Below are 26,084 nucleotides of genomic sequence, written 5' to 3' on the forward strand. Positions count from 1 at the left end.
TAGAATGTTTATTATATACTATTGATAAGTTATTGATTTTTTTTTGGAACATTCATCCAGTTTCAGCCAGCAGGTGGCGCACGGAAAACTAGTGGTAACTTGATTGTGCCTGTACTTTTTCTCCAACTCACACAAAACACATTCATGTGTAGATAGATGGCCTGTAGAAACATTGCTAATACATAATGTACATAGAAGAGCTCATGAAATGAAAAGTTATACTGCTGTTCCTATTCTGTCAGTATACAAGTATGGCTTGTTTTATTCTTTATTGTCGTCTTCCTTAACATTGTTGTTTACTGACATATCAGAGGTGTTCCAGGTGTTACTGAACACCGTGAAGGATTCAAAGGCCGAAGGCTACTTCCTGTCCCTCATGCAGCACCTGCTGCTGGTGCGCAATGACTACTTGATTAGGTATGACTTCTGACTCCTTACCTTATCAGTAACCTTGAGAGATGTGTGAGCTATAGAGACCTGGAAATAGAAACGTACACCTTTATTCTTCATAGTTTACATTACATGCACGTTCATCACGACCAGATATCCCACTTCATTCTTTTTCCTATTCCTATTAAAAAAAACACAGAAAAACTGTTTTGACACAAATGATTAATACATTTGTTAGTTAACGTTTCTTTGTTTTTTAGTTTAATTTGTTTAAAAAGCAGCATCTTTATTATCAACAATTTATGATTTTAATCTCGTCTCAGTTAAGAGAAAGGTCTAAAGTCTTATATAAAATGTGTTTTTCCCAGAACATTGTGTTGACGTTAGTCCTAACAAGTGTAATGAGCAACAGACCTGCCCAATGTAAACATGCTGACCAACCTGGAAATAAAACAGTGATGTGTTAAGCCATATTTCACTGTAGGAGTAGGAGGAGTAGTAGTACTACTAGCAGCAATGTTGCCACCTTACTACAGGGGAATTTATTTCAACTAATAGAAGTCATCTTGTGAAGTTTACCCCAGCTGTTAAGTGTTATTCTATGCCAGACTTTCTGAAATGCAAATAAATGCCAGTCAAGCTGTTCTGATTTTTAGCAGTTCTTTGATTAATTTGTGTATGTAAATGTACTGCAGTTTTCTGAGCATCATTTATTAGCCAGAGGTTTGATGAAAGGAGTTATCAGGGCTGCTATATAACTTTGTAAGCACATACAGTATCTTCCACTCCATTAAAACAGCCCCGATGCTCACATAAAGTCTTCATTTACAAAGAGGAAAAACAATGTCTGGTTCTGATTCTGTGTAGTAACAATCAACAATAAGCGAGATAGACACAATTTTGCTGGAGATAAAAGGAATGTTTCATGATCAGTTAGAATCCTAGTCGATTCTCAGTGAAAGCGTTTAAGTCTTTTCACTCGTCTTTATTATAACGCAGGAGAAGGGGGTGGTAAACACAGTGAACAGTAAGCAGCATAGCAATGTCATTTCAGTATAATGCTTTGAGAAATTGCATTACTCTCTGATGTCCTTTCTGACTGTCACAGTGGAGCAAAGCAAGCATACATCATTTTAAATGATTGTGATTATAATATGATTTGAAACTTTTACATTTTTTTCTAGTGAAAATGTTTACACTTTTTCTTTTTCAGTCAGAAACTGCTAGTGTCATTCCATATAAACATAGAAAACCTTTATCTGCTATTTACTGGTTCAACTTCAGTTGGACATACACTGGCAGATTATACAAAAAAAAATGACAGCAGTGTAAAATTTCACATAATCCCCACAACCTTGCTCCAACATCTAGTAGAAAGCCTTCCTAGAACCGTAGGGACTGTTTTAGTAGCTCTGGAGTACAACTCAATATCGAAAATACCCAAGGTGTGTAATGCCCTTCCATATTATAACATACTGGTCATATAGTGTATAAACTAAGCCTGACTACATGCATATAGACCTTTACTGTGCTCTATAATGTTATAACAGTATCTTACCGGTTTACTCAGCAGAAGCACAGACTTTGAGCCAGAACACATTGATGTTACTTATTGTGCAGATTGAGGAAAACAATATGGCCTTAGTTTACTTTTAATCACTTTTCATTCTGGCAGGCTGAACTGCACACTGCGCTTTATATATTATCAGCTGCTGTAATTTGCATCAAATTGAAACCAAATAATTTTTTTGGTCACGAATCGAGTCAGATTTCTCTCACTTGCAATCAAATAATTTTTGATTCTCTTCATTAGTCGAAAAGGAAAAGAAGCAGCATTTCAGTGAATGAATCGGCTTTTTGTATGCACTTACACTCATGAAGGAACACAGAGTGCAATGTAAACGGTTGGATTGAAAGAAGTTGGAAAAATATAGAAAAAAGAAAAAAAAAGTAATATATATGTAGGTTTTAATCATATAGATCTATGCTTTCCACAAAGCACAGCTTTGAATAGGTGTAGGAGCACAATGGTCTCCTTGCTGTTGATTGTGATTGTGAGACTTCCATCATGTCTGAGTGAGGAGACGTGAGACGAGCAGAAAAATAGAATCAATATACAGAGCAAGGAGAGGAAATGAAAGAGACTAAGCTTTTGACTGATGTGTAGTGGGAGGCTTACACAGTTGCCATCAGCGACCATTTCTACATGCATCTCTAAAGGTATCTCACCCCTGTAACAATTAACATACAAGGTTGATGGAGGCATTTTCGGATGCAAAACACACACACACACAAAGCAGTTGTATAAGCATATGTATTTAATTTTAATTTTACGTCTGGCATCTTCTTGTTCAATTCATTGAATTTTGCTTCACAGAGGTCTTCTGTAGCTGTATACCCACTTTTTCTCTAAAGACTGCTTTAAAAAGAATGGGCACAAAGAGACAGAAAGCTAAAACGATGATGATTTTAGTGGTGAAGAGGCGATTTGGTGAGCAATAGAGTGGGAGAGAAGGGGATGAGGGTAAATGGTTTTAGGTTGTCAGACTTGTTGCTTTTTCCTCGTCGGCTTGATGTGATCCGACAGGCAAGAAATTGAAGTGTCTCTGTCTGTGTGGGGGGGTTGGGGGGGGGGGGGTAGTGTGTTTGGGTCTTACCATGAGCCCTTAATGACACGATGAGTGAGGAAAGGGTTAAAAGGCAAAGGCAATTCACGTGTTTTGAACAATGCCAAAAACATAAGCGTTTTAAAAGATCGGCAGCAGATAGTAGAAATGAAAAAGATGTAAAATGAATGAATTCGACAGGTTTTAGGAAGTCTGGAACAAAATTGTTGTAATGGAAAAAAAATTGGGTTGCTTGGATAAGAAAGGAGTAAAAGGTCAGTAAAAAACAGAAATGTGTTGTGCTAATACCAGACATTGGACTTTTTTATTTTTTTTTTTCCTAGACAATGGGGAATGTGTAACAGAAATGGTCACTAGATGTCTCTCTTGCTCCACCGATGAAATAAGCGAATGTTGGGGGGTGGGGTGGGGAAGAGATGGACAGAAAAAACAAGTAGAAAGACTGATACCAAAATAAAGTAGAGAGAGAGAAACAGCTTGGCGTAAAATGAAAGTATTGAATTACTTTCACACCAGGTCACGATGCCAGACTCATCACAAATGGAGTGTGTCTGCAAGCCCATCAAATATCTGACCATCAGGACATATATAGAGGCACACATAGATCTATAGAGTGTGGAAAGGTGGGAGAGGTGGAAAAAGACATGAACTCTTCATATTTGATTTTTAAACAATCCTCCAGGCATTGCAGTGTGTGTGTGTGTGTGCTCTATACTCACTGTCTGTGTGTAAACATCAAGCTCGCTTTGTGTGAACCCCAGTTCTCTTAGCGAGCTCAAGGTCAAAGCCAGAATGCCTTCTATTTCTTTATTGATTAATTCACTCATTACTGTCTGGCTTTAATAATGGCCTCTGCCTGTTGTCTCAGAGCTGTGGTCAGAGACCCTCAAGGTTGCTCTTATGTTAAATATATTACCTTTATTTCTCCTTTCTGTTCTTTCCCTCTCTTTGGGGTGTCACAGGCCACAGTACTACAGATTGATGGACGAGTGTATAGGGCAGATCGTGCTCCACAGGAACGGCTGCGATCCAGATTTCAAATGCAGAAACCTACAACTGGACATCGAAGCACTCATCGGTAATACACAAACCCACACTCTGTCACAGCTCTTTCCACAGGATGGCAGCACAGAGCACTCAAAGTTACGAGGATGCGTAGAGAACAAATTTTACAGCGTTGGTGAAATTTACACCTACTTTTTACATTGTGTTTTATTTATCCAAAGAGTCCTACAAGTGAGAGAACACGCACTCGGAATGCCGTGATAGTGTCTGTACCAGGAACTCATAATCTTCTGGTTATCACTTGAAAATCTTGAATATAATATAGGATATATCGAATACCTAAAACAAAAGCTTTGATTTTAATCCTGTCTAGAAGTGTGTCTGTCTGATTCTAAGTATATTCTGCTCAGTATGTATTGTATTCTTATCTGAAATACGCCTGCTGCATGATGCCTTCTGAGAGCAGGCACTCCTGAATCTACTTCCTCGACGATTAGCCGATAGAGACGTGTGAACGAATGAGAGGCAGATGTTCGCTTTGTACACTTACTATGTAGATTTTATTTTCCCTATATGCTCAATAAAACTAGATATACCTATTTAAGTTAGCTCAGTGACTTCAGGGAGTTTATCGATCGCAACTGATTCGTAGATTAACGTGTATCGTAATCTGTGTATCAGTTCTGATAGCAGAATTCAGACACTAAAACGAATCTTTTGCTGTTTATTATGTCCGACATCCACTGCACCCTCGGAGGAAATTGATTTAAAGCTTAAAAAAAAATCTTTCCCATATCACTTTCACATATTCCATGCTGTCTACTACATGGCCCCTTGTTTGATAGACAGTTAAGATATTTTTTTTCTGATCCTCTTCTGCTTTGGTAGATTAGAGACCCTCAGTGTTTCTGAGGTTTGTTTTTGTTTTCAAAAGTAGGTATAATGAATTCAGGCTCCGCTGCATGGCATGTTGACTCATTAAACCATCAGAAAGCCAAGTTTTATAATTCAGTATATACAGGCTTATGTTCTCTATCCATAATACTACAATAGATGCAGAATTTTATGGCTCAATGTCGATTCAACAAATTCAACCTGAGTTTTAATTGATGATAATGATATAATCATCAAATGAATTGAGTGATTTTAACGATATAATGAGAGGCATCGTAACCTTACACTGGATCTCTTCTCGCCCCGTTAGAAAGCCGAGCCTTGCTGCTATGTAATGTGATGCATTTGCAGAGCTTTTCAATAGGAACCTGCCAGTCTTCAGTGTTCTGTGTAAAGAAGAACTGTGTGCTATTATCTGTGGTCCGTGTGTCTGCACTTATTCTCTAGGGTTGTATGCTGCAGGGGTATTTTAAACTCTTTCATAAATGTGCTGCTTCCTTTTTTCCCTTGTCCTCTTATAGCTAAAGGAGAACATCCTAATTCTGCCCTGCCTGTGTTATTTAAAGAGTCCCTTTGAACTCTACACACTGCTGGGTTTACAGTTTTTTTCTCTCCCTTTCTTCTTCTCTTATTGGCCTCCTGTCCTATTTTGTAGTTTTCTAAATAGTTAAAAAAAATAGTCAGGGGGGTCTATAGTCCCTGTCTCCATACGGTTCTTTTGCCCTACTTTGTCCTCAGTTTCTATCATTATTTCCTAAGAAAGAACTGTCCGCTCCTGGATTTTTGCAAGTCTTGGATGCTTTCTAGCATTCTCCCCTTTTGTTTCCTTCTGTTTTGCTATCCTTTGTTTTTTTTGTTTTTTTTTAGTTTTACTCTGTCTTTGCTTTGTGCGTGTGTGTGTATGTGTGTGAAGATTTAAGAGTATATAAAGTGGCAAGTGGGCATCTCCCACACATTGTGTCTGCCTCAGGCTCTCAATGGCTCCTGAGCTTTAGTATTATCATATTTGCTCATAAGCTATTCTCGTTGGCCTTTAACTTTGTATGTGAAAACCACCTCTTATAGGTCAACTCCAAGCTTCATCATAGTTCTACATCATCTTGAGGCTGCTTCAAAATTTCTCTCAAGTTATCTGTAACACTTTATTTATCACAGCATGTGATCTAGGAGGGCAAGAAGTAGAAGTTTCAATGTGGGACATGGAACATGGAACATGAAGACGTTTAATTTCTGGCTGTCGTGCATGTGTGATTACCACAAACTAGAATTCCTTCCTGTAACGGAACCAGAGTATGAAAACACCCACAATTCATTAAAAATAAGAGTTTTAGGCTTAACCGGTTTTAGACTAGGTAATATTTTCAGACACACAGTGTTGCACAGAGAACATCTATGTGAATTCTGATCAATTTCAACAGGTCAAGTTATTTCTGAATAAATCTGTCTTCATGATGTCCTTACGATATGCTCCTCATATTGAAACTGCTTTGACCATTGCTTTATATCTGCCTGATCATTAGTAGGTCACATGACATAGCATGTATGTAGTAGGGATTGCACTTCAAACCATGACCTCTGTTATTTACTGTACAAATTATGTAATGTCCTTTCCATTGTTGAAGCAAAAACTGATTTAGGACACCGCTACTTTTAGGGTGTTGTATATGTGCAGCAAAGAACAAGGCTGGGAACTCAGTAACTTACCCCAAACCCCCAGACGCATTGTTTTCAAACAGGTCCTTTTAAGTGTCTTATTATTTTTATTGTTCTCGGTGTTAAACCTGTTTGTTTTGATCAGAACGTCCTTCTGTGTCTACATGATTAATAGAAAGTGTGAAAAGACAGCTATCAAGATGTAAATTATTTGTTTGGCTTTCTCCCGGTCGTTTAATTGAAGGTAAAATACGCTCAGATCTTTCCAGCAGTTTGCGACTGCAGTAAAAGGTTTCAGGCATGACTAATTTCTGATGGAATTAAAATCCCAGAGATGCTCACCCGAATGATGGCATTACCCACCTCTCCATGTAATCCCATCTAAATAGGGTTCACATCAGGGTCTTATGATGAGACAAACATCATTTCAAAGCATCTTTCCTGAAGGCGTTGAGGTATTTAACATGTATAAGCTGCATAATCTCTGAAAGGAAGAGTTATACAGATTCAGAGATTTTCATTAGTCAGTAAGTCTTCAGTGAACAGATTTTTCTTTTTTTTTTCCCCAGTCAGAGAAATGGCACTTCTTGTCTAGGATAATCTCTCACATGCGTGCACACACACACACACACACACACACACACACACACACACACACCGCAAATGTGCTAGATGGAGTTTATTCTGGAAAATTCATTTAGGATTACTTTCTTCTTATGTTGATTCTTTATACATAGTTGGGGTTGAATTTAGATTGAGTTTTAGTTTTCACCATAAAAGAGGTTTGTGTGTGTGTGTGTGTGTGTGTGTGTGTGTGTGTGTGTGTGTGTGTGTGTGTGTGTGTGTGTGTGAGAAAGGGAACCAAGGATGGGGTTTTAATTAGGTTGCTCAGTAATCAGAGCACGAATCAGAGGAGACACAGACTCATCACAGTGAAGGGCACTTTATCCTCACAGCCAGATAAATGTGACACACACACACATACACACACCTCACTCTCTCTCTTTCTCTCTCTCATTCTCTCTAGATAACATGGTGGATAAGACAAAAGTAGAGATCAGCGAGGCCAAGGCCACAGAGCTGGAGAAAAAGGTAAACACCGACACACTCGATCACAGACACAGCTTCTCTCCCATTCCCAAGGTCGCACACCCTCTTTTCTACCAGTCTGGGTTTTATATAATCTAACTTTCTCGACACATTCACATTTCTCAGTGATACGCACACTCTGTGTGTCAGCTGGCAGATGTGTAATTTGTGAGAGGAGATGGGAGCAGACAGGAGATTTCCTCTTCCTCCTCTTTGACAGGCTTTCTCCTAATCCCTCCCAGCAAGACTCTCTCTCACACACACTCCACAATTATCCCTGTGTGTGTATGTGTGAGAGAGAGTGCATTCTCATATACTGCAATTTTCCTGTCAGTGCCCAAAATCAGGGCATAAGGAGATGCCCTGTGTCCAATTTGTGAGCGTGTATGGAGGATGACCCCTATCAGGAGGCTGTCAGACAAGTGTTTACTCTTTCTCAGCCTCCCTTCCTTGTTCCTCCTTGCCTAATTTAGAGTAATAGCCGTGTAGCAAATGAGTATAGGAGAGAAACAGACCCTCATTACCAGCACATGTAGGCTGTGTGTGTGTGTGTGTGTGTGTGTGAGACCCTTCAGTTTCCACTGTGCCACATAATTACATGGCTTGCAAAAACATTCTTGTCAGTGTCCCCAGAAATTGTTGATGCCTTTCTGTCCCTCTGTATGGGTGTGAAAATGAGAGGGAGAGAGATAGAGAAGGAAAAAAATGTTGAAATTAATACAAAAAAGTCACAGGATCTCTGCGCTGAACTGAGCCAAAACCTGCAGGTCGTCTTTTCAGAAATTCTCATATTGGTTATGTGATTTTTGGTGACGTTCTCAAGTGATGGTGCTGTGTCCAAATCCGTGGGGAACATGGAGAGCAATCATGCCAAGTAATGCCTTTTCCTCAACAAAAGTAGATAGCTCTAGGGCTAGAAAATTTGTTTTGGTTTCGGCACCAAGGTTTAGTTTTCTGGAAAGCAGAACTGTTAAAAGCAGGGCTTGGAAACATAGCCATTTAATGGTTGAGAGAATTCAGAGACCAGATTTATTATATATATATATATATGGGGGGGGGGATGACTGAAACCATGAACCCTATTTAACAAAAGAGGAACGTTTGTGAAAAAAGTTGTAATGAATTCATTATTTCAAAAAACACGCTGTAGTCTTTTTAAAACAAAGCAATTGTCTTTTGCGGATGTGCAGCAAATATTAGCGTTGTGTGGGGTTTATTTATTTTCCTTCTGAGCTTTATTTTCTTTTGTAACGTCTTGATGCACATTTAATGAGAGGTTGTATATAACAAGATGCAACCGTGTTTGTTCTTCCATTTTTGCGTAGCAGGCAGTAAATGGGAAATAAAGCTGAGAGTGGAGAACAAAAGAAATGTCAGATCAATTGCACTATAGGATTCAGTCGAGCCAGTCGTCTTCAATTTGTTACTTTATTTTGCATCAGATCTAATTTGCATATATTTGAATAGAATTGAATAAACCTCAGCGTAAATGTCGCTTGTCCTGCTGAAAAGACAACAGAGAAAATGGTTACTGCTTGCTATTGTGAACAAAGGTTCAGAGCAAAGAGCTCAAAGCAATAAGAAGCGTTTGCCTTTCTGTTTATAAGTGTGCACCATAGTGACGTTTTTGTACCGGGTGTAGATGATGGTGGATAAAGTTCTCTAAGAACTTCTTACCACCAATTTGCTGGTTCCCTGAAGCAGCACTGAAACCTTGTCAGTGGAAGAGGGATTTAATCAGCCTGCTTCTTCACTGTGACCTCTGCTAGATGACGTTATCGAGCAGAGGTCGCAGACAATTTTTGGAGGCTGTTACAACATGATCTCTGAAATGTCTTCCTCCTCAGAATGCATAACATATTCCTATACAATTCTCTTCACGTGCGCTACACGAGTCAGTCATACTGCACAGAATACACATCACGGGACAAGCTCATTCATTTGTGTGTGTTCACTCAGCGCTGTCATTTTGACTGCAAAGCACAAGAGGATATGGCACACAAGTCAAACATCATATTTACATAGCATCTTCTACAGTACAGTGATGATGATGGATCAATAGACACTGTAAAGGAGGTCATTTGAGCAGGACATAAGACTAGTTATTACTGCTGTCTGTAAGACCATTTAGTTGAGTGATATTTAGCTGAAACTTTTCAAGAGCCAGTTCCTTGTTTATTAAAGATCCAGATAAGCAGCTAATGTGGCTATGGTGATGACAGTAACCTTTTAATGCTTCACCACCGATGATAATATCATGGCTAGAAATAGGAAATAGTTTTGTTTCATAGTGGCGCTTCACACACACTTTTTTCTTCAGTCATGTCAAAAAAGTCAGTTTCCGTCTCCAGCCTTTCATTTAAATAGACACATCGCTAATCAGACGAGACAGAAAGAAAGAAAAGAACCTCAATTTCTGTTTTAATTTATATAAATCCATGTAATTGGCAAAAGCAGAGGGTCTGCTACAGAAGCCGAGATGGCTTTTCTTATATTGATCAGTTCTGCTAAATAATTTTTTCAGTTGCTTGTTTGAGCCACTGAAATATTTTGACAACCCCTGATTTTAGTCCAAATGCACGTGTCAAAACATTTCAGACCTACCAGTGCATACAACACACATTTTTTTTGTCAGGCATTTTGCATTGTTTGAGAGTCTCTCCTATGACTGCCTTCATATATTTTCCCATTTTATCGAGAGAATAGTTTTTCAAAAGGACCACTACCTTGGGTGTTCCACACAGACTTGATTCGATGCTTTGCCACTGTGTTTAAAAGTCAGTCAAATCCACTGTTGATTCCATTTGCCAGGGACACTTCAGTGCACAACTGCTGTATGTGACATGGCCAGAAGTAGCTCAATTTTCATTCTTATCACTTGTTATTCCTCTGAGCACAGTGTGTTTGGAGAAATACTGTCAGCAGTGAGATGGGAGGCCTGGCCGTTACATTCAGCTAGCAGTTTGGAGTCGTCCTGTCCTTTTTAGTTCTTAAATAAAGATGCATTTTGCCAGACTGTCTAGACAGTCGGCCATTTTCGTAGATGCGTTTAAAGTAATTCCCAGTTTCTGTTTTGCTTTAGCACAACTTCAGCCTTGCTACAAGGAGAGTTTGTTGCATTTGTATAACGTCTAGTATTTATACTATGGGACTAATTTTGTGGAAAGCAGTGCACTAATGAGTCTTCTCACAGAAGCCTAGAGTTCAAGTTCTTTTAGATGTAGTCGTAGTTTTCTGAATATCTCGTTATATAATAGAAAGACTCTCGGTAAAAGCCAGCTATGGCAGTGAATAGATAGTCTTACATAAGTATTTGAATGTGTACTGAATGGGTGGTTTATACGAAGGTCATTAATGGTAAAACCTTCTCTTATCATTTATGGAACAACCTTTACTGAGGACCTCAGTCGTGTGTTTGTGCGGCTGATGATCAGCACAGCACAGTGGTTAGCTATATCTAGATATATCAGCATAATCCTCTAGAGAAAACTGTTCCTGGTAGAAATCCCAACTGTAACATCAGACTATTTCCACCCAATGGGATTGTGAACAGAATTTTGATCAGGTTGTTTTTGTTAATATCAGCTCTCAAATATTTTATTCACGTTTTGTGTCAGTGACGTCTTCCGAGACTCTTCCATCCATTCCGAGTATCCTTCACGCATAAATACCCTGTCAGTATGTTTAAGGAATTCCTGATATGAATCAGAATTCATTGCTGCCTTGGTAATTGCAAGTTGACCAGGTCCAGAGGCAGAACATTAGACATGCATTAATACATTTCCTCCACCATGTGGTTGGAACGAGGTTTCAGTGTAAGTCGGCTGTGTACATTTATCACCATGTTTCACATGGGCCTTATCAATTTAGGTCAACGGTCAACCAGTCCGTCATGTTTTCATCGACTGTCACAAGGAAAAAAAAAATGTATGTTACTGTGGGGGAGTTAACACTGCCATGTCAACAGGCGATATAGAGATTAGTGAGTGGATGGAACAAGGTGGGAATCAGCTGAGCAAATCACCTAATAAAATATTTTGCTGATCTTTATTCTGGCACACACAGATGTCTGATAACATATACGGTAGCATTGGGGGAAGTCTGAGGGGGCTGAGTCTTTTGGGTTTTAGCTAGTGATAGGATAGGATAGCTTTCTGAGGTTTTTAATGTCTGCTTGTTTTTTTTATTTTTCTTATATTGTATTGTGGTTGTATGCAACTCTTAAATTAAGTGTTTTATATGACTGTGAAGCACCTTGGTCAACGTCAGTTGTATAATGTGTGCTATATAAATAATAAAATAAAAAACACATACAACACATTAGCAAAGTTTTTGAGTAAATTCTACCAAGATCTTTGCTAATCCTGTTGAAAAAAAATGCTTTTTTCCTCCCCTTTATTTAGAGCGAAAGGAAGAGTTTATTAAATGCACTCAACCTCCACAACGGTGGGATAAAGCGTGAGAGATTGGCAAAATGCTGTGACAGGAGGTAAAAAAGTCCTGGAAGCTTCACTGCTTCCCACATTGTTCTGTCTGCTCAGTTTCATATTTTATGGCTGCGATGGCAGACAGATGCAGCATGAACACGTAGCTTGTCAGATGCATCAAGTTGCTGCTGACCCACGTCGAGAGTGTTGTGAATTCCAGCAGACACTTCATGTTCCCTGTGACTGCAGTCCGTATTCAGCGCTTTTCACTATGGTTTGTTGAGCCTGGTGTATTCTAGCATGAATGCAGCCATATGGCTGAGAGCTGCCTGGATGTTTAACTAGCACTGTGATGTGCTGTGATATATTCTTAAACAAAATGCCTCAGCTAAAACTGATTGTGTTTTTGTTGTAGCTGGATGCAGAGTTGACCGCACGCCATGAGCTGCAGGTGGAGTTTAAGAAGATGGAGGGCAATTATGAGCAGAAAGTCCAAGAGCTCAGTGCTGAAAAAGAAGCCATTGGAAAAGAAAAAGTGGGCAAAGAGAAAGAGAACCAAGAGCTGTGTGGAGAAATCAGCCAACTCAAAGAAAAGGTACTAAATCTCATCAAATCCACATCTCCTGTGAGAAATACACACTACTGTATTTAACCACTTTAACTGTATGCTGAAGCACACCGACATGAATTACATGGCGATCGTGCTGATATTTTGGTGGACAGTGGTTTTGTTTTTCATTTTCTTTAATAATCAACATGTTGAAGCACAATCCATACAATAGTCAATGCTGCATTTCTGATCATCAATATTCTAGCAGTGTGAAATAAACTTGAATGGCGAACGCTTCTTTAAAGTCACGCAAGACAGCGTAAACACTTTGATCCAACATAAAAACAGAAACTAATCCACAGACATGAAAGCAGCTCTGTTCCATTACCAGGAAATTGACCTTTCTAGGTCCACAAAGCTGACGCCACGCACTGAGCACAAAGCCTCGGGCGTGATTGTTGAAGCGTAATTCATTCGTGTGACGATATAGAAAATAATAAACATTCGTTTGAATCGATGTACTTTAGAAGTAGATGTAGACATAAGGAGGAACACAGACACCAGACTGTGAGATTATAACTCGTTAAAAAAACAGACCTCAGTATGTTTAAGTGCTGTTTAGTATGAGGATCATAGTCTTCCTGATTCCTGCAGGAGCCTTTGGGTTAAAATCTAGTCGTTAAGCCAAGAGTCTTTTATCGTCAGACAACTACAGTAGTTAATAAGAGCCATAGCAGTGGAAGTGTGTCAGGATCAGGTTTTTCACACGTTGTCATCATGTATTTATTGATCACTTGTTTAACTGTCTATCATTTTTAAGTTCAGAGAGTAATATACCATGTTCAGTAACATACACAACAGACATCATCATCAAGGTCGTCTAGGACTTTACCTGCAGATACTGCAGTGCTGTTGTACAAGACGTCTAAATCTAGGAAACTCTAGGACAATATACCGTCTATGATTTTGTAGTTATTATTGATTTTGCACATTTTGATTGGATTTAATGTTGTTTTTCTTCTTCTTGAAGTTTTTTCTTCTTTTAGTTCTTTTCTTTAGTTCAATTCTTAATATAGTTATCGTTCTAGTCTTTCAAAGGTTTATTCCAATATTTTTATAAGCATCTTCTCTGAAAGCAAAATGTCATTAAATGTCTTTAAGGCTTTGTTATATGCATCTAATTAGAATAATTATATCCATATTGCTACTGTGGTGGGAAAAAAAAGTAATAGTGGCAGTCATTAGTTTAAAAAAGCTACATAGAAATTCAATTATGCGAATATAACAATGGAGATGTTCTTGAAATTTAAGTTTTTTGAAAGCACATACTTAGATATTTTCCAACCTGACGGATTAGATGAGATCATGACTAAAGCAAAGGTTTCAGCTCCGGAAACAAGACAGCACTGAACCATGGCGACGTTAACTAAAATAGACCGCAGCAGTGGGGATCTCAGAAGTGCTGTTTTAGAAGCAGTGCATGCTTTATAAAAAAATAAAATGCCCGGTACAGTAATGGGACTTGTATGTATTGATTTTTCTTCTTAAAGAAGACAGGGTGCATCTTAGGAAAGGGCAAGCACAGGAATGATTTATTGCTTTAAAACATTGGACTTGTATGTGAGAAGAATATATGAAATGCTTTAGTTAATAGACTACAAGTGGAAATGACTGAAAGTTAAAAGAATGGAAGGGAAAAGAGAGAGAGTGTGTGTGTGTAATGAATGTGTAGAGATCATGTGACACATACTGTAATAAGGATTCTTTCTTCAAACCGGGATCTTTTTATGCAACTTTATATCTGTTTCTAACAATGTCCAAGAGCTTAGTGCAGGAAAAAGTCATCTCTTAAATGATAAAGTGGGTGTCAGCACCTACAGCAAATATAAAAAGTTTACACCCCTTAAAAATGGCAATTGTTTGTGATGTAAAAGGATACATCATGTCAGAACCTTTTCCACCTTTATTAGGAACTTGTAGCCTTTATAATCAAATGAAAAACAATAAGAATTATTTCAGGGGTAAAAACAAAAACCTGGTGCACGCATCTCTAAACTAATGCTTAGCTGAAGCAATTTTAGATTTTTTTTAAAGTTCAGCTTTGGTCTTATAAGACCATAAGTCAATATTCCACATGGTTTGGGGTGATTAAAAGTCCCCCTTTTACAAGGACCTGTACAAGGACTTGGACTTACAAGGACCTTTTCTTGAAGTGATATGAAAAATACAAGATATTTCACATGTAGGGAACAACAAGTACTTACCAGAAATCGCTGAAGTTCTATTAATGTTGCTTTAAGTCTCTTGGCAGGGGGGAAAGAACAAATACATGGTTGCATAAGTGTGTGCACACCTAAACTAATGCTTAGTTGAAGCAATTTCAATTTTTTAAAGTTCAACTTTGGTCTCATCAGACTCATTATACTGCTGCTGAATTCTTAAAATCTGTCAGCTCATGTTCAATTCCCTCTTATCTCTATAGCTACCTTAACATTATACATTGTCACACAGCTTTATATAGATGAAGATGGACATTTATGATCAGTATGGGCATCACAGTCTTTATGATTACAGCAGCAATTCAGTTATCCTCTAAAGAACAGGCATGCGTGATCGTAAACTGATTATTGGGAAGTGCAAATTGTTAGGTGTGTTAAACCATTAGCAGCAGCAGAATGAGCCACACGAGTGGAAAGCTTCAACCAGGAAAATGATCAGGATGACTCAAGCTGTCCTGAAGGGTGAGAGGAGACACAATAGTAGACGTGCGTCAGGGTGAAGGTGTTGATTAATCTTTTTAAAGGCAGCTCTGCAACTCATTGCAGTAGAAAAGGACAGGTTTCTATTTATGCCGATCGAAACTGATTTAGCTTCTCTAGTACTGATCCGTTTCTGGGGGAACACCTGATCAGATGAATTGTCTCGTAAGTTAACAACAAAAACTGCATAATTGTTGAAATGATGAAGGTTTCCTAATTGTCACTGCAATGCAACAATAAGTTTTCGTACATGAGTAAGATCAGAGTTTTCTACTTTGTGGATTCATGGTAGTGTGAGGAGTGAATCCGAGTGAGGTCGGTGAGGGAGCGAATAACAAGTGATCACATGATGTAAGTTGTTGAAGACTAAACATAGAACTAAAAATCTAGGCATGACGTTCATTATTAAATTAACAATTAAATTGTAATCTGTGCCAAATTGCTTTATTGTAAATAAAATAACACGCTTCAGGATGCACAAAATTAATTTGTACTGCTTTGTGCAACTTTGACCTGGTAACAGAAACTCTGCTTTGCCGCAGGTCACATCACAACACTCCATCATTGATAAATTTCTTTACTTAATTTATACATAATAGTGAGTCCTGTATCGCAGTGAAACTTCATGCTAGGAACTAATCTACAAACTGCTTAGTATTTACAACTCTGGAGCTCTTTTCCTGAACTTTTTACTTTTTCAAAGAGATTTGGCATCTCCATGGAAACCTGTCTCTTGTTGGCGGAGCCCACAGACAGTAAACTCCACGCAGTAGAAGCGTGTTAAAGGAATAATTACAGTTGATGGGGATACGAGAAATGCGGCAGTCAGCAAAAGTAAAGAAGTCGGAGTGGATGTGAGGAAGAAGGTGGAGGAGGAGACACGTATAGACAAAATACAGACGGATGTGAAAGAGCCAGACGGAGGAAGTGAGAAACTTGCTGAGCTAAACACAGCCTGTCACCTCAACCTGCTTTTAATGTGGAAGAGAGAAACAACCGTCAGAAACGTCATTGTCACATCACACACCCGCACACATACTTTTTCTGAACTACTTCAGATTTTGCGGCATTGTCCCTCCAATTCTGGCAAACTCTAGCTAATCGGAGCGAGAAATGTCTGATTCTACAGTCTCGCGCACCTCCTCTTTTCCATCCGGTTTCCTCGGTCCCTGATGTGAAATTAGCAGACTGGTCATCTTTAATGAGCTGTGTCAAGTTCTGGATAATTAAATGATCCTTTTAATTAGACTTGGATTTATACCCTGCTCATCTCTCTTGAATTTCAGCAATGACCTTTCTACATCTGCTGCCTCTCCTTTTCTCCTTCTATCCCTGTATAACCTCATTATTTGTCCCTGGGGCTTGAGTAAACTCTGCTTCTTTGAGTGAACTTCGCCTGACAACAGTACAACCCGGTAATCCATATCACTTAGTGATTTGCCTCAACTCCATTTTGACCTTGAACTATATTTGGAACTGTGTGAGACTTCGAAGAATGTGCACTAATTTTTTGGTCTGTGCCTCCAGCTTGGTTGTAACAGTGAGATGTAAAATTGGACAGGGAGGATCAGTGGACTGATGTGGGATTAGTTAGAGAAAGAAGATACTTAAGTGTGATGGTGTGAAGATCGGTTTTCTTGTTTTTTTGCCCTGTATTTGTTATTAGATTTAGGGCTATGCATAATGACTCCACTGTTCACTTAAACCACAATAATTTGCTTACTATTAAAACCAATAGGGAGGAGCTTGTGATGTAATGCACCAGAGTCAATAAAAAAAAAACCCCAAAAACTGACCTTTACCTTAAAGTTGATGTCACAACCTCCCAAAAATAGCTAATTAAGATAATTATGCAAGCCTAATGAGAATGATCAACAACATTTATTTCTCTCTTGTTCTCTTTCTCACTCTCTCTCTTTCTCAGGTTGAAAAAATGACTAAGGATCTTGATGAAGCCAAGAGGAAAATCAGTGCCCAGAGTGACCTTTCAGCACCAGCCTCATTGCCTCATAAACCTACACCTCTGCCCAGCCAAACAGGCATGCCTCCGCCACCTCCACCGCCACCTCTGCCTGGCCAAACAGGTATGCCTCCTCCTCCACCCCCACCCCCACCTCTGCCTGGCCATGCAGGCATGCCCCCTCCACCACCACCACCACCCATGCCAGGCATGATGGGACCGCCGCCACCTCCCCCTCTACCTGGGCAGGGAGCTGGGATGCCCCCTCCACCACCTCCATTACCCGGTGCCCCCGGTATGCCCCCACCTCCGCCTCCACCCCCAGGGCTTCCAGGAATGCCACCCCCTCCTCCAATGCCTGGAATGCCGCCTCCACCTCCAGGAGGATTTGGAACCTGGGCTGCTCCAGTACCACAATTACCATTTGGCCTGAAGCCCAAGAAAGAGTACAAACCAGAGGTGCAGCTTAAGAGGGCCAACTGGAGTAAGGTGAGTTGGGAGGGATGGGAATGTGGTTGGTGTTGGTGATGGGTTACTCTAGTAGAGTGTTAAAGCTCTGATGCACCCAGCTGGCTGATTTTGCAGCATGACTTGCACTGATGCCACTGATCTGTCCTTGTCAGCTCTGACTGAGTGTGAATCTCTGTCACAAGCTGGCATAAGAAATACTATGATTGGCTGTTCAGCCTACCAAAACTATGCAAGAAATTAAATTGGAAAGAAAAACACTAGAGCTAGAGTTTTCAAAGTTTTTGCTGTAAAGTAAATTTCATGGAGACTCTCATTGCAGATTTATTCAACGAATAAAAATGCAAGTATTTGAATATTAAGCTCATTTTTCAAACACATATAATGAAAATCTAGATTTGTGTCCTGCTGTTTCTCATCAGAACTTAAATAAAAATTCTGCACAGAGCATGAAAGTTGATTACAGATGTCACAAGATCTTCTGTCTTGCTAATGTGAAGGTATGATTAATTCCATTAGTCTGTTTAAAGCACTTAGAACAAAGTGCAACCAGCTCTCTGTACAGTTGGTTCATGAAGTATTCAGACTTCTAAAGTTTTTGCACACTTAATATTGATTTATATAAAAAAAAAAAAGCATGAAATCTCATGTAAATAAACTCTCTTGGCCAGGGTGCTCTAGACTGAGCTCAGGTGCATCCTGTCTGCTTTCATTACCTTGAGATGTAACTAGAACTTGCTTGGTAAACCATTTTGAAACGTTTCTATTACTACTTGGAAATCAGTGATGTTTTAAGGGCCGTCTCAACTGCAAAATCCTTCCACCGCGCTGGAACATACATGTCCTAAAGAAAATCCCACAATGCACTACAAAATCCAGGGCGCTTCGGTGCTCAGTATGTCCTTACAAGAAATGGCATCATCTACTCTGAAGTCTCTCAGCTCCAAATAAATAACGGACGAATTCTCACACAACTTCGTCTACCAATGTTAAATGCTTCGTTACGGTTGTTGTAGCTTTTAAATGATTACTTACAACACCCTTTGACTTTAAACATTGTAAATAGAACCTCAATTAAAGCTTAAAAAGAAAATCCACGAGCTAGTTTGTTGATAATTGCCCAGTGCTAACGATTTAAAATGCAAACATCTAGTCACGCTGCTGGAAATTGAGTCATCATTGTGACTCAGCGTGTAGTGAGCCATGGTCTTTACCAGAGTTCCTAAACCCATATACACAATATACTACACAATATACCGATTTAGAACATCGGGACCACTGGATCTGATTGATACGCACACATTATTTTCTTACAGGGACAGAAGATGTATCTGAGTTTGCTATCTGTTGTATACTAACTTTCATAGAAAACCTAAGACAGCAGGAGTCCATTTCCCATCTCAGTAGGAGCTGTTCTTTGACGTCAGCTTGGTGTGTCAGGGCCTCTTGAGAGGTGTGTGTGTGTGTGTGTGCGCGCACATACATATTACAAAAGTACAGGGAACCTAATAACATTTTACCTGCATATGGATTACTTGTGTGACTATTAGTTCTTCTGTTTCTTCTCCTCTCTCACTTCATTTTCTCTCGTTCCCTCGCTCTCCCTCACCCTCAACAGGACTTAAAACATCAAAACGGTTCCATCTCCTCTATTAGCCTAAAGCTACTCTTTAATGGCTGCAGTCGACTTCATGAGTGTGTCTCTCGCACACTCGCTTCTCCTCTTCCTTTCTTCTTGTGGTGAGAGCTCTTTGACGAGGATGTCAGTGAAATTGCTTTTTAATAAGCCTGCTTCTTTTAACTGTGGCTGTGAAAGATAATTAAATTGCTGTTAGAAAGGACATCATTCTTTTGTAATTTAAATTAACTTTTTTCCCTCTTGTGAGCTCTCTCTCTCTCTCTCTCTCTCTCACACACACACACACACATCCACCTCTTTTTGCTATCATACACTTCCTAAAACATGTGCGCACCCTCACAAATGCTAGCGCTTTCACTCTGTCATCAGCAAGCAAAGTAATGAGAATTTAGGATTAGAGAAGTCTCTACGTCCTTTCTAAAGTCTCACTATTCTTTCTGGTCTTTTTTCATTTTTGTCATTTTTTCTAATATACCTTTTATTATATTACACTATTATTCAAATTGAATTTTGTTCACTCCAGCTTTATAGTACAAGCTAAAAAAATCTAATGAAAAAGAAATGTATTTGTTGGTGCTGATTAATAAGATGGAAGGAAACGGGTGAAGTAGGAATTATGAGCGAACGAGAGAGGAATAGACGGAAATGACCGAGGATAAAAGAGATGTAAAAAAAAATGATAGCAGTGGGGTGTATCTTGTCTTCCCTGCCTGTCTTTATTGAACCTTTTATGCCATTTTGGTTCTTTGTGGGTAAAATCAGAATCAATTTAAATGAGTTTCATTCCTCTCTCGTTCTGCTGCCTCTCTTTCTTCTCCCATTTCCATTCTCTATCATCTTTTCTCCCATTCTTTTATCCTTATTTACTCATTCCTGGCCTCTTGTGTTTGCATATTTATTTGTCTGGGATGGAGGTTGTTAGTTTGAAGCTGTGTATTATCTCTGGTTGAAAAGTGGCCTGTGCTGCAGCGCACACACTCCTCAGAGGCCTTCAGCAGCACTGACTGTTCACCCTGCCACCAACAGAGATTAATTGACTTAAAGTTGTGTTCATGTAGCGTGGACCAAGTTTCAGGGGCGCTGTGTCTTTCTGAAAGGGGAAATTCATTCGAGCTAAAATAGCATGTCGCTGGTGATAAAGCATTCACTCGTGATAATCCATTAAACCCCTAATTGGGAATCGCTGCAGCTGGCAGGGTAGTTATTATTTCTGCAGTAAGAAAGGATTTTAGCACAACTAGAACAGCGCTGATCTTGTTTGCTGTAATATATTATGTGTGTTTGTAGTAAATTGTTAGTGAACTCAGGCTCTGCTGTTAGAGCAACAGAGTAATAGGGCACAAATGTATATATGATGCATGTGCTAATGGTACTTGGGGATTCAAGGATCTCTGATGCATGTTACATGATGGTTTATCTTTCTGTATCATTTAAGGCAGCCAGTTTATTATTAGCTGTAATCCCACATATTAAAAAATCTATGTGAGAGACAAGTGTTGGAGTAGTTGTGTTGGAGTAGTTGTAGATGCTTTCATTGGGACTGTATGGAGTGAATATAGGAATGGATTACTTTCATTAGGTGGATGGATACATGGTGTGGTTGATTGGAAGGGTGGAGGGATGGATGGGATGGTTTTAGTAAATTGATGAATGGATGGATGAACTGACTGTTTCTCTTCTGTGTTGAAGATTGCAGCTGAGGATCTTTCAGAGAGCAGCTTCTGGGTGAAAACGAAAGAGGACCGCTTTGAGAGTAACGAGCTCTTCTCCAGACTCACTCTGGCGTTCTCCTCCCAGACCAAGAGTGAGTTTTGTAAATCACTGTGTTACTATGTTCATGAGAACATTACTGGTACATGCTTTTCATCATGAATGAATAGACATAAGACCAGCATATTTATGGTTTTTCCTTTTATATCTTTGTTTCTTCCATATGTTTTTGATCCACCAACACAGCCTCAAAAGGTAAGACATCTCTCTTTCTCTCTCTCTTCCTCACTTTCTCTCTCTCTCTCTCTCTCTCTCTCTCTCTCTCTCTCTCTCTGTGAGAGAGAGATTAAAAACTGACTGCAATAAGAGTAACATTTTCTGTGTTGGTTGGTTGGATGCTAAGCAGGATGGACGGACGTCTCCAGGCACGATGGATGGTTGCACAAATAGATTGATGTATTCTTGAAATAGACGGATGGATTCTGAAATTGATTGATGGGTACAGAGATGTAGGGCTGCGCTATCAATCACATGCGATGAAAGCATTTCTTTAATGTAGGAAAGTTGATCAAGCTCTATTACACAGAGCACTTTGTCCATATTGTGCAGCCCTACAGAGCTGTATGGAGATCAGTTGGTGGATTTGGGGGTAGCGGAATGAATGCCATGATAGGTGGAGGGATGGAGGTTTTGCTAGATGGATGTGTTTAGAGAAGAAGGACTGGACGTTTAGTTAGGTAGATGGATTCACAGAAGGAGGGTGGAATGTGTAATGAATGTATAGTTGCTGAAAGGTTGATGCATTCGGGAATGGAATGAGGAATGCTCTGATGAATAGAGAGATCAGGGGTGGAGTCCAGTCAGGGATGGAGGGATAGATGCTGTGATTAATGGCTTTAATATAGATTGTTGAAATAAAGATTAGATTCATGACTGGAAGTAATGGATTATGAAAGGATTTATTCAGGAGTGAAGGGAAGGATTCTGAGTGAGAGGATTTATTCAAGAATGGAGGGATAGATTGTAGGAGAGGATTTATGCACGAATGGAGGGATGGATTTTAGGATAGAGGATTTATTCAGGAATGGAGGGATGGATTTTAGGATAGAGGATTTATTCAAGAATTGAGGGATGAATTTTTGGAGAGGATTTATTCAGGAATGGAGGGATGGATGAGAGAAAAATTTATATATAGGTTGTAGAGTGATGGATGTTGAGAAATGGATGGATGCTGAGAACTGGGTGGGTGGAAATAGTGAGAAAAAGCTTATTGCTATGCAGAAATGGGGGCGTGTGTCTGTTGCTTATCTCTGTAGAACGGTCATCATAATTCTTAGGACTTTATATGCAAAACTCCACTCATACTGAATTTAATATGAGCATGACCTTTTGAGGTGTGTGTGTGTGTGTCTTTGTCCTCTGTGCAAGTCTACTCAGTGTCAAACTACTGCCACATATGTCCCTGTGGGATGTGTGTGTGACAGATTCTGCAGTCGGAGCCTTCTTCCTCTGCATACATCGTCACCTCTATCACCTCTCTCCTTCATATTCCTGTTCTGCTCTATCTCTCTCTCTCTCTCTCTCTCTCTTTCTCTCTCTCTCTCTCTCTCTCTCTCTCTCTCTCTCTTCTCTCTCCTTCCCTCCCTCTCTTCCTTCATCTCTCCCTCCCTCTCTTCCTCTCACCCTTGTGTGTGTGTGTGTGTGTCTCTGCCTCTGCTGTCAGAATTCCATGTACTCTTCTCCTCCATATTTATGTGCCTGATTCAGTATGCAATAACCTCCAACTTAACGAGGGAGTGTGTGCCAACTATATGCTCACACACTGACATGGCTGTGGAATTTTTTTTTTTTGTATGAAAAGTTTGAGGACTTGAAATGTCATATCTGTCAGCTGTCTTGGACCATGTGAGCTGTGTGTGTGTATTCATTCATCTGTTTGGCTTGATGCAGGATAACCTTTTCTGATATCTGTCTGTAAATGAATGCTGCCCTTTTCATATTCTCCATCTGTCTGATCCTACCCGTAATGTAAGTGTGTGTGTGTGTGTGTGTGTGTGTGTGTGTGTGTGTGTGTGTGTGTGTGTGAGAGAGAGAGAGAGAGAAGCAGTATTTTGCATTTTGCTGCTCTTTTCTGTCAGGCATGTGTGACCTCTCTCTTGCTCTCCTTCGGTCATCCCTTCTTACCCAGCCAAGCGAAAGGACACCACAGCCAGCCAGAGGCGACCTCTCACTTCTCCTTGCCCCTTTGTCCTCCTCTCTTTCTCTCAGCATGCTGATGACAGTGTTGCAGGTTGATGATGTCGCCTATGAGGTCAGAGGGTTTATTGCTGATGTCATTGCCCTGTAGCACTTTCTTATTCTGGCCTCTTTCTCCCTCGTACATACACACACACACGCGCACATGTGACAATTTACACAGCATTTTGTTTGTAAACTAAATGACTGTTTTTGCCTAAAAGCATCAATGTCAGTAAAAGAGCAGTAATGACTGAGAGGCAATTCATCAGGGAGAAGTATCTAATATTCAGATACATATAGAGATAGTGACATGGCAGATACACAGCAGAAAGGAAGTGACGTTTGGAGCAACCTTCGAATGAAAGGCAGCTTTCTTGAGAAGGCATTTGGAAACAGCTTATTGAAGGAAGCCTAGCAAAAAAAATACAATTACTGTGTTGCTTCAAAGCACAAATCAAAGCACAGTTAATATATAGACTGGGAAATGGAACATTGTATGCACTGCCCAAAATATCATTTTTATTATCTTGGCTTTATTGTGCCACAGAAAACTGCATGTGTCTTTAGGAGAAGTCCATAAGCACAGTCAGCTTAAGACAATGACAGGCTTGAAGGAGGCAAGTGGCACCTAATATTGTAGTAACACATTGTGTATAACAGAGAGAAGCCCCTGCTGGTTTGAATGAAGTGTTGGTCTCAGTTATTAAGACTGTGAATTTCATTATGTCCTGACCTTTGAAAATTCACATTTGATCAGCTGTTTGTGCTGAAAAGGTGCTGCAGTTGCACACAGAGTTTTGGTCTGCACCCTGTGGATCTGTCTAGTGACTACTTTTTTTATGATTGTCTACACTTCTAGCGTGGAACATGTATTAAGAAACATGCATATGTTTCTTATACGACAAGCTGAATAAGCTTAATGACAGTATGCCTATAGTCAAGCATACTGGACATGTGTGAGTCAAGTGACTTGCTGAACAAGTGACACAAGGACAAGTAGCGATGCTTTCCTGCTTAACAGACATGAATAATCAAGAGACTGAGGCAGTGAACTTCTCTAAAACAATCTGTTCACGTCTGACTTTCATCAGTGATGGTTTCGATAAGCACTTTGGTGAAACGGTGACTTGAAAGCCGATAAAAGCCGCGTCAGAGAATGCATCCAGCATAAACATGTCACACAGTTTAACAAAGGAAGGACTAGCCAAATCTGACATTGTGCAGCATTTTCAGCTATGTGCTCTGAATAAAACAAAAAGCTATGAGAATCTTTTTACCATTTACATATTCCATATGCTTATGTGAATGTGTATCGTCAGATCTGGGATCTGAAACAAAACGGAGGTCAGACCATATGTTGGTCAAAGTAAACCACTGTGGTGGTTTTTGCTGTCCCAGTAAAGTTTAGTAATAATATGTAATATTGTATTAATATAACAAAGTAATACCAAAAAATATGCAGATTTTTTATATGCAGTAATATTTTATAAAAGAAAAGAAACACACTAAAAATATGCACCTTAACCCAGTCTACATAAAACCTTAAGGTGGACTTTGGGCATTATTTTAGTTTGAAGCATTGTTGCCAACAAACCAACCATAAATACGTATGTTCAAGTGAATTTGTAAAATTTTGAATTTTGAATTTCTATTAAGAATGCAGTAAAAGGTAGCAATGGTAAATGGGGAGATGTGTTATGTTGTTCTCTAAGCTTATTTTGTTATTTAAACTGATCTTTGAATTCTGACTCAAATCTGTGTGCTTTTCCAATCTATAGACTTATTTTCTTGCCTCAGTTTCTTGCTAGTATCTGTTTGGGTGCATGATGCTACTAGACAGTTAGTGAGACAGTCGCCTTTTGAAGTCTATACCTACCACAGCCCAATTAGCCAGGTTGATGCATGGAGATGGAACACGATGGGGAGGATATGAACACAAAGTATAGAGATAGAAAACCGCATGCGTGTTTGATGCTGCTGTATCTCATTATGACGATTCTTTAATGCTCTCACTTCTTCTGCCAGCTTGCTTTTCAGCTCCCCTTGGAGGCTTGCAGCTCTCTATGGAGCTCGCTCAGCCAGCCGGCTCTGCCCAACCCCTCACCTCCGCTTATGCGTGCACACGCACACACACACACACGCGCGCACACACACACGTCTTTTGTGATGCATCTAGCAGTGTACTTCATTACCGCAGTGACCAGCACCACAGGGACTCTCACTAAATCACTCACGCTTCTTCTCTCTCTCTCTCTCTCTCTCTCTCTCTCTCTCTCTCTCTCTCTCTCTCTCTCTCTCTCTCTCTCTCGATTCCACACACACACTATTCCACCACTGGTGCACATATCTCTCACAATCTATTACTCTTGCATATTTATATCCTCACTATCCACACACATATACATACAGTAGTGTCTAGAGCTTTAGTTGTTGTCTGTCACCCCTTTGCCATCTGTTGCTGTCTAATTTCTTATTCCATTCTGCTCCTGGGAGACTCGGAGAGACACTTGCTGAATGAAATATGGTGGTGAGCTGCATGCTGTGCCACATGGCTGCTCCCACACTTAACATGTTTCTGCCTCATCTGGCTCCTTTCTGCCCAGGAACAACTGAAACCTGGAACTTCATTTACTTCAGATTTTGGATGATTTGACCTTGATACTGATAACATTAAA

At 39.7% G+C, this 26,084-nt stretch overlaps 1 protein-coding gene across 3 annotated transcripts in view; it reads left to right on the forward strand.

Annotated features, from left to right (window-relative positions):
* Positions 1-26,084, forward strand: part of LOC113660092 (protein diaphanous homolog 1) — a 115,206-nt gene that overhangs the window by 34,915 nt on the left and 54,207 nt on the right. For all 3 annotated transcript variants that reach the window (XM_047819142.1, XM_027173336.2, XM_027173337.2), the window contains 7 exons: positions 301-417; positions 3,980-4,095; positions 7,597-7,661; positions 12,501-12,680; positions 17,319-17,843; positions 21,151-21,265; positions 21,418-21,426. In XM_047819142.1, the coding sequence (XP_047675098.1) occupies positions 301-417; positions 3,980-4,095; positions 7,597-7,661; positions 12,501-12,680; positions 17,319-17,843; positions 21,151-21,265; positions 21,418-21,426 (1,127 nt within the window). The remainder of the gene's footprint in view (positions 1-300; positions 418-3,979; positions 4,096-7,596; positions 7,662-12,500; positions 12,681-17,318; positions 17,844-21,150; positions 21,266-21,417; positions 21,427-26,084) is intronic.

This window comes from Tachysurus fulvidraco, chromosome 10 (assembly GCF_022655615.1).
Source record: "Tachysurus fulvidraco isolate hzauxx_2018 chromosome 10, HZAU_PFXX_2.0, whole genome shotgun sequence".
NCBI lineage: Eukaryota > Metazoa > Chordata > Actinopteri > Siluriformes > Bagridae > Tachysurus > Tachysurus fulvidraco.